General features: G+C 40.6%; 1 protein-coding gene across 1 annotated transcript; it reads right to left on the bottom strand.

Moving 5' to 3' along the window:
• Window positions 1-3815: 3815 nt before the first annotated feature.
• LOC149449650 (olfactory receptor 5AR1-like) lies at window positions 3816-8579 on the bottom strand. Its single transcript, XM_089693011.1, has 2 exons — window positions 8475-8579; window positions 3816-4646 (listed from the first exon to the last, which is right to left on the bottom strand). Exons 1-2 carry the CDS (start codon window positions 8577-8579, stop codon window positions 3816-3818), a joined length of 936 nt encoding a protein of 311 aa, XP_089549137.1.
• Window positions 8580-9333: the final 754 nt, after the last annotated feature.

Below are 9333 nucleotides of genomic sequence, written 5' to 3'. Positions count from 1 at the left end.
TCAGTAACAATTCTGTCTGTCCCTGAGTAACAATTCTGTGGCCCTAACTAGCGTTTCTTTGTCCCTAAGTAACAGTTCTGTGGCCCTCAGTAACAGTTCTGTGTCTGTGCGAGTAACAATTCTGTGTCTGTGCGAGTAACAATTCTGTGGCCCTAAGTAACAGTTCTTTGGCCTTCAGTAACAATTCTGTGTCTGTGCGAGTAACAATTCTGTGTCTGTGCGAGTAACAATTCTGTGGCCCTAAGTAAAGTTTCTGTGGCCCTAAGTAACAATTCTCTGGCACTCAGTAACAATTCTGTCTGTCCCTGAGTAACAATTCTCTGGCACTCAGTAACAATTCTGTCTGTCCCTGAGTAAAAATTCTGTGGCCCTAAGTAAAGTTTCTGTGGCCCTGAGTAACAATTCTCTGGCACTCAGTAACAATTCTGTCTGTCCCTGAGTAACAATTCTCTGGCACTGAGTAACAATTCTGTCTGTCCCTGAGTAAAAATTCTGTGGCCCTAATTAAAGTTTCTGTGGCCCTAAGTAACAATTCTCTGGCACTCAGTAACAATTCTGTCTGTCCCTGAGTAACAATTCTCTGGCACTCAGTAACAATTCTGTCTGTCCCTGAGTAACAATTCTGTGGCCCTAACTAGCGTTTCTTTGTCCCTAAGTAACAGTTCTGTGGCCCTCAGTAACAGTTCTGTGTCTGTGCGAGTAACAATTCTGTGTCTGTGCGAGTAACAATTCTGTGGCCCTAAGTAACAGTTCTGTGGCCTTCAGTAACAATTCTGTGTCTGTGCGAGTAACAATTCTGTGTCTGTGCGAGTAACAATTCTGTGGCCCTAAGTAAAGTTTCTGTGGCCCTAAGTAACAATTCTCTGGCACTCAGTAACAATTCTGTCTGTCCCTGAGTAACAATTCTCTGGCACTCAGTAACAATTCTGTCTGTCCCTGAGTAAAAATTCTGTGGCCCTAAGTAAAGTTTCTGTGGCCCTGAGTAACAATTCTCTGGCACTCAGTAACAATTCTGTCTGTCCCTGAGTAACAATTCTCTGGCACTGAGTAACAATTCTGTCTGTCCCTGAGTAAAAATTCTGTGGCCCTAATTAAAGTTTCTGTGGCCCTAAGTAACAATTCTCTGGCACTCAGTAACAATTCTGTCTGTCCCTGAGTAACAATTCTCTGGCACTCAGTAACAATTCTGTCTGTCCCTGAGTAACAATTCTGTGGCCCTAATAACGTTTCTGTGGCCCTAAGTAACAATTCTCTGGCACTGAGTAACAATTCTGTCTGTCCCTGATTATGAATTCTGTGGCCCTAACTAGTGTTTCTTTGTCCCTAAATAACGATTCTGTGGCCCTCATTAACAAGTCTGTGTCCCTGAGTAATGGTTCTCTGTCCCTAAGTAACTTTTCTCTGTCCCCAATTATCGTTTCTGTGGCCCTAACTCTGTCCCTGTCCCTAGTACAGAGCGGTCTGCCTCTGTTCAATAACTGCAGGCAAATGAAGAATTCCAAAATGGCCGCTATTTATAGCTCGACCATTACACAGTGCTGGCTGGCTGCTGATAGGCTGATGCGATCACATGTAGTTGAGGCATGCATTATGGGTCAGCGCGCCTTGTCTGCGCGCCTTCCCAGACATCCCCGCTCCGTCGCCGCACATGTCAGCCGCCATTTTCTGAAAAATTTCGATTCGCGCGTCCGAATTAGGCTATTTTTCGGATTCGGCACGAATCGAAATTTTTCAGATATTCGACTCGAATTCCACTTCGGATACTTCGATTCGCTCATCTCTTGTAAATTCCAATATGGGACCCAGAATTCGAAGGCTCGGAGAGATTTTGGGTGGGAAAAAGCTCCAAACCTTGACTTTGGATACTTTGGTTGTGAAAGGGTTAGCTCACCTTCGAGAGAAGGCTGAAAAGAGCAGGGAGCAGCAAACAAATGTCCCAGAGGTGTGGTGTTAAGAACATACTTGTGAGAAAGAGCTATGTGCTGTTTGTTACTGAGATGCTGCTGAGCTCTTGCAATGTTTCTGTACTCTTAATATCCCATTCACACTTGTCCGACCTGCCATGAGACTTTTGACATCAAAGTCACATGAAACGTACCTCATGTTTTGCATCAATAACCATTCATATACTGTATATACAACATAATGTCGCAGCGATTTCAAAGTACTGTACTAATTTGATCTGACTTTCATGCTAGATGGCCATGTTAACCCTCAAAAGTTGCATGAAAGTCATACCAGATTTTTTTAATTGCAACAGTGGTACAACAGTGGGTTCGACTTTGCAGAGGGACTACAAGTCATATTCAAGTCACACCCATCCAAAGTTGCACTCCAAAGTCTAACAACTTTGTAGTCATACAATTGTAAATGGAGCCTTAAGCATATGGGAACTTCAAAACCCTGTTGTGAGACAGGTTTATGCTGGCGGTGAGACAAATCTTTATTTTGTCTACAAGAATTATGGATTGTTTATTTTACACTGAAGTCAGGCTGTTTTGTTTATCTTTTATAAAATAAAGACACTTTACTTTTACCAATGTGACTAACTGGTGATCTGAACTCCCTCCAATTTTGCATGGTATATAAGCAGACACATCTGACAGCCACTTACATGGACAAAGCAGCCTTAACATTAAAGTGATTGTGAAGTCTTCTTTCTTTTAAAATAACAAACATGTCATACTTATCTGCTCTGTGCAGTGGTTTTGCACAGATCAGACTTGAGCCTTCTTATCTCGAGTTCCCTCGAGGTACTCTTGGCTCTACCTCTTTTTGGTGGAATCCCATAGGAAGCAGCTTCCTATGGGGGTACCACCTGCGGGCTCACTAGCAAGTCATTCTATCTGTGTCCATAGACACAGACAATGTGGCTTGGCCCCTCTCTATGCTCACTCATCACAAGATTTTACTGACAGCAACCTTCTGCTGCCTTAGCAAAGCTTGTGAAACCAGAAAGTGGGAGGAATGTGATGGGCATGATAGGCACAGTGCTGGATCGAGTGAGAGATCAGGTAAGTAGAAGGGGGGTGAGGGAGCTATACTGGTACCTAAACATTTTTTACCTTAATGCAGGGAATGCATGAAGGTGAAACATGTTTGGACTTTAGAACCACTTTAGGCCTTAAAGCCCATTTCCAGGCAAAAAAAAAAATCCCCATGCAATGGGACTGTGTCTGAACTGCATGGGCTAACTGCTAATTTTTTCTAGGGGAGGGGAGAAAGGAAATGTATTTACCTAATCCTCTGATCCTCGAAGGACAAGACTGGTCAGATACCTCCGAGCTCCAGCAGTCTTGAGTTGCAGATTGTTCCTGACATCATCAACTCCAAAGCAGGCTCCATAGATCAGCAACAGTCCACCACTGGACCATGGGAAAGCACTGGTTTCAAGTGGAATGAAGGATCTTTCTCTTCACCACTAGACTAAATGATCAGTTGACCAGTGCAGTTTGGGCACAGCCATCTGCATGTGAAAACATTTTTATTCAGGGAGTTGGGTTTTAAGGTGTCAGATTCTGTTCTGAACAGGGGAGAACTGACAACTCATGGGGCCCCCGGGCAATAGGGGATCATGAGGCCCCTGTGTCCTTGACCACACTCAAAGCACACCCAAAGAAAGCCTATAAAAAGGTACAGGGGCATTTGATGGGGCCCCCTACTGACCCTGGGCCCTCGGGCAGTGCCCGAGTGCTCTAATGGTCAGTCCGCCCCTGGTTCTGAATGTATACACTGCAAGATCTGATGTATGTTGTTTATAAAGGTGAACTTTACAGCTAGTGTCTAAGCCACTTTACAGGGAAGCTGAGTTATATCTACATCCGAAAGCTTTTTTTCATTGCTTGGGCAAGGACCCTTTTCACCTCTTGGTTCCTCAGGCTGTATATAAGAGGATTCAGCATTGGAGTCAGTATTGTATTATAAAAAATTGAGGCCACTTTGTCTTGTATCTCAAAAGCCTCTGAATGAGGGCGGAGATAAATAAAGAAGACCGAAGTAATGAAGGTGGAGAAACAAATATGTGAGGAACATGTACTGAAGGCCTTCTTCCTACTCTTACTGGATGTCATCCTAAAAATGGAAACAAATATGAAAGTGTACGATAAGAAGATTGTTATCAATATATATATTCCACAAGCTGCTACAAGGATGGCAGTTACCATTTCACAATGGAGAGCGTTGGAGCAGGACAGTTTGAGCAGTGGTGGGATGTCACAGTAGAAATGGTCAATCAGGTTCGATCCACAGAATGGAAGGCTGAACACACAACTGGTCTGCACTACTGACTGTAGGAAGCTAACAAAGGTGGAATAAATGACCAAACTGAGACATTTCTTCTTGGTCATTATCAAGGTGTAGTGCAGCGGGTGGCAGATTGCCACATAATGGTCATAAGACATGCTTGAGAGAAGAATAGCTTCAGTGCTTCCCAGTGCACTAAAGAAGTAGAACTGGAGGGTGCAACCAAAAAATGAAATTGATTTCTTGGAGGATAGGAAGTGAGACAACATATTTGGTGTGATTACTGAGGAGTAACTAATATCCACCATAGACAGACTACTCAGGAAGTAATACATTGGAGTGTGAAGGCTGGAGAAGGTATGGACAAGAGCCATCATCCCAACGTTTCCTGCTATGGTCACCATTAGAGATGAGCGAATTATTCAAAAATTCGATTCGGCTGATTTGCCGAATTTGAGGAAGAAATTCGATTCGATGCGAATTTATTCGCTACGAATTTAACTTATAAAAAGGGTTTCTAGGCTTCAGAGAGCCTTTAAATTAGTGCAGAACACTGTACCTTTAATTTAAATGCCCTTGGAGATGAGGAAGGAGAAGGAGAAGGAGAAGGATGAGAAGAAGGAGAAGGAGAAGGATGAGAAGAAGGAGAAGGAGAAGGATGAGAAGAAGGAGAAGGATGAGAAGAAGGAGAAGGATGAGTAGAAGGAGAAGGATGAGAAGAAGGAAAAGGAGAAGGAGAAGGATGAGAAGAAGGAGAAGGATGAGAAGAAGGAGAAGGATGAGAAGAAGGAGAAGGATGAGAAGAAGGAGAAGGATGAGGAGAAGGATGAGAAGAAGGATGAGAAGAAGGATGAGAAGAAGGAGAAGGATGAGAAGAAGGATGAGAAGAAGAAGAAGGATGAGAAGAAGAAGAAGGATGAGAAGAAGGAGAAGGATGAGAAGAAGGAGAAGGATGAGAAGAAGGAGAAGGATGAGAAGAAGGAGAAGGATGAGAAGAAGGAGAAGGATGAGAAGGAGAAGGATGAGAAGGAGAAGGATGAGAAGAAGAAGGATGAGAAGAAGAAGAAGGATGAGAAGAAGGAGAAGGATGAGAAGTAGGAGAAGGATGAGAAGTAGGAGAAGGATGAGAAGTAGGAGAAGGATGAGAAGTAGGAGAAGGATGAGAAGTAGGAGAAGGATGAGAAGAAGAAGAAGGATGAGAAGAAGGAGAAGGATGAGAAGAAGGAGAAGGATGAGAAGAAGGAGAAGGATGAGAAGAAGGAGAAGGATGAGAAGAAGGAGAATTCCAAGCCGGCAAAAAGTGTATCTGCAGAGCTCCGCTATTTCTTAGCGGAGCTCTGCAGATACACTTAGCGGAGCTCTGCAGATACACTTAGCGGAGCTCTGCAGATACACTTTTTGCCGGCTTGGAATTCTTCTTATTTTCATCCTACTTCTTCTTCTTCTTCTTCATCCTCATCCTCAGAAGAAGAAGAGGATGAGGATGAAGAAGAAGAAGAAGAAGTAGGATGAAAATAAGAAGAATTCCAAGCCGGCAAAAAGTGTATCTGCAGAGCTCCGCTAAGTGTATCTGCAGAGCTCCGCTATTTCTGACAGTTCTCTGACATTCACTCCATACAGCGGTTGAAACATTGTATCTATTTGTTTCCATAAATGGAAACAAATAGATACAATGTTTCAACCGCTGTATGGAGTGAATGTCAGAGAACTGTCAGAAATAGCGGAGCTCTGCAGATACACTTAGCGGAGCTCTGCAGATACACTTTTTGCCGGCTTGGAATTCTTATTTTCATCCTACTTCTTCTTCTTCTTCTTCATCCTCATCCTCTTCTTCTTCTTCTGAGGATGAGGATGAAGAAGAAGAAGAAGAAGAAGAAGTAGGATGAAAATAAGAAGAATTCCAAGCCGGCAAAAAGTGTATCTGCAGAGCTCCTCTATTCTGCAGATACACTTAGAGGAGCTCTGCAGATACACTTTTTGCCGGCTTGGAATTCTTCTTATTTTCATCCTACTTCTTCTTCTTCTTCTTCTTCTTCTTCATCCTCATCCTCAGAAGAAGAAGAAGAGGATGAGGATGAAGAAGAAGAAGAAGTAGGATGAAAATAAGAAGAATTCCAAGCCGGCAAAAAGTGTATCTGCAGAGCTCCTCTATTTCTGACAGTTCTATGTCAGAGAACTGTCAGAAATAGAGGAGCTCTGCAGATACACTTTTTGCCGGCTTGGAATTCTTCTTATTTTCATCCTACTTCTTCTTCTTCTTCTTCCGAGGATGAGGATGAGGATGAAGAAGAAGAAGAAGAAGAAGTAGGATGAAAATAAGAAGAATTCCAAACCGGCAAAAAGTGTATCTGCAGAGCTCCTCTAAGTGTATCTGCAGAATAGAGGAGCTCTGCAGATACACTTTTTGCCGGCTTGGAATTCTTCTTATTTTCATCCTACTTCTTCTTCTTCTTCTTCATCCTCATCCTCATCCTCAGAAGAAGAAGAAGAGGATGAGGATGAGGATGAAGAAGAAGAAGAAGAAGAAGTAGGATGAAAAGAAGAATGAAAAGAAGAAGAAGAATGAAAAGAAGAAGAATGAAAAGAAGAATGAGAAGAATGAAAAGATTCTTCTTTTCATTCTTCTTCTTCTTCTTTTCATTCTTCTTTTCATTCTTCTCATTCTTCTTTTCATTCTTCTCATTCTTCTTCTCATTCTTCTTTTCATTCTTCTTCTCATTCTTCTTCTCATTCTTCTTCTTCTTTTCATTCTTCTTTTCATTCTTCTCATTCTTCTTTTCATTCTTCTTTTCATTCTTCTTCTCATTCTTCTTTTCATTCTTCTTCTTTTCATTCTTCTTTTCATTCATTCATTCTTCTTCTTTTCATTCTTCTTCTTCTTCTTCTTTTCATTCTTCTTTTCATTCATTCATTCTTCTTCTTTTCATTCTTCTTCTTCTTCTTCTTTTCATTCTTCTTTTCATTCTTCTCATTCTTCTTTTCATTCTTCTCATTCTTCTTCTCATTCTTCTTTTCATTCTTCTTTTCATGAAGAAGAAAAGAAGAATGAAAAGAAGAATGAAAAGAAGAATGAAAAGAAGAATGAAAAGAAGAAGAAGAATGAAAAGAAGAATGAAAAGAAGAATGAAAAGAAGAATGAGAAGAATGAAAAGAAGAAGAAGAATGAAAAGAAGAATGAAAAGAAGAAGAAGAATGAAAAGAAAAATGAAAAGAAGAATGAGAAGAATGAAAAGAAGAATGAGAAGAATGAAAAGATTCTTCTTCTTCTTTTCATTCTTCTTTTCATTCTTCTTCTTCTTTTCATTCTTCTTTTCATTCTTCTTCTTCTTTTCATTCTTCTTCTCATTCTTCTTCTTCTTTTCATTCTTCTTCTCATTCTTCTTCTTCTTTTCATTCTTCTTTTCATTCTTCTTCTTCTTTTCATTCTTCTTTTCATTCTTCTTCTTCTTTTCATTCTTCTTCTCATTCTTCTTCTTCTTTTCATTCTTCTTCTCATTCTTCTTTTCATTCTTCTTTTCATTCTTCTTCTCATTCTTCTTTTCATAAAGAAGAATGAAAAGAAGAATGAAAAGAAGAAGAATGAAAAGAAGAAGAAGAAGAATGAAAAGAAGAAGAATGAAAAGAAGAAGAAGAAGAATGAAAAGAAGAAGAAGAAGAATGAAAAGAAGAAGAAGAAGAATGAAAAGAAGAAGAAGAATGAAAAGATTCTTCTTCTTTTCATTCTTCTTTTCATTCTTCTTCTTCTTTTCATTCTTCTTTTCATTCTTCTTTTCATTCTTCTTTTCATTCTTCTTTTCATTCTTCTTCTCATTCTTCTTCTCATTCTTCTTCTCATTCTTCTTTTCATGAAGAATGAAAAGAAGAAGTATTCCAGTACAGCAAAAAGTGTATCTGCAGAGAGCTCCGCTATTTCTGACAGTTCTCTGACAGTTCCTTCACATGTACAGCGGTTGAAACATTGTATCTATTTATTTCCGAATAAAAACATTTGTATCCTAAATGGAAACAAATAGATACAATGTTTCAACCGCTGTACATGTGAAGGAACTGTCAGAGAACTGTCAGAAATAGCGGAGCTCTCTGCAGGGACACTTTTGCCGGCTGATCGGGAAAAATCCGATTCGCGCACCCGAATTATGCAAATATTCGGATTCGACGCGAATCAAATTTTTCCTGAAATTCGAAACGAATTCCACTTCGCCTGGTTCGATTCGCTCATCTCTAGTCACCATGTACACCAGTAAAAAAAACACAAAGAGGAATGGGAGAAGTTCTTTATCATCAGATAGTCCTGAAAATTCAAACATAGTTAATTGTGTCAAGTTTTTGATATCCATCGACCTTCCCTTTGGTGATGATGAATTGAAACATCCCATGGCTTCAAATATCACATTTTTTCCTGGATAAGCAATCACCACAGGAACTGAAAATTAACAGTGACAGTCCATTATAGATAGTATAGATATTATCGGAATTACATAACCAGGGGCGGACTGACAACTCATGGGGCCCCTGGGCAATAGGGGATCATGAGGCCCCTGTGTCCTCACCCACACTCAAACCACACCCAAAAAAGCCTATGAAAGGTACCAGGGGCATCTTATGGGGCCCCTTACTGACCCCGGGCCCTCGGGCAGTGCCCGAGTTTCCAAATGGTCAGTCCACCCCTGTACATAACCTACCTCTTAAATATGGCATGTGGAGAGTAGGATGTCAGAGTTTCTGTTGTTATCTGAAGAATCCAAGCTAGATTTTCTTCTTGAAGTATTTATTGACGCCATGGTAAGACCATGCATGATAATAGGTTTATGTATCTTCATAGCTGTAAAATGAGATAACATTGCACTGGTACATTGCAAACAATATCCTGTAGAATACAGCCAACCTTACAGTAACCATAGGCATTAAAGCATGTGTACGTATAGCCAAAACTTTTTTTTTAATGTTGGAAAATTTAAATTTTTTAATTAATTTGTTGTGGTCTTTTTCCATTGGAGAGATTTCCCTGCATTTCCAGTCTTGTGCACACGTCAGGGAGTCAGTAGACTTGCTTAAAAAGAGGAATTTCCCTCCTTTGCAGTGGACACTGGA

Source organism: Staurois parvus, unplaced genomic scaffold (assembly GCF_062004578.1).
Source record: "Staurois parvus isolate SC_StPar_1 unplaced genomic scaffold, SC_StPar_1.0 ptg000609l, whole genome shotgun sequence".
Classification (NCBI taxonomy): domain Eukaryota; kingdom Metazoa; phylum Chordata; class Amphibia; order Anura; family Ranidae; genus Staurois; species Staurois parvus.
Note: the sequence above shows the minus strand (reverse complement) of the source record. Positions and strands in the feature narration are given on the sequence as shown.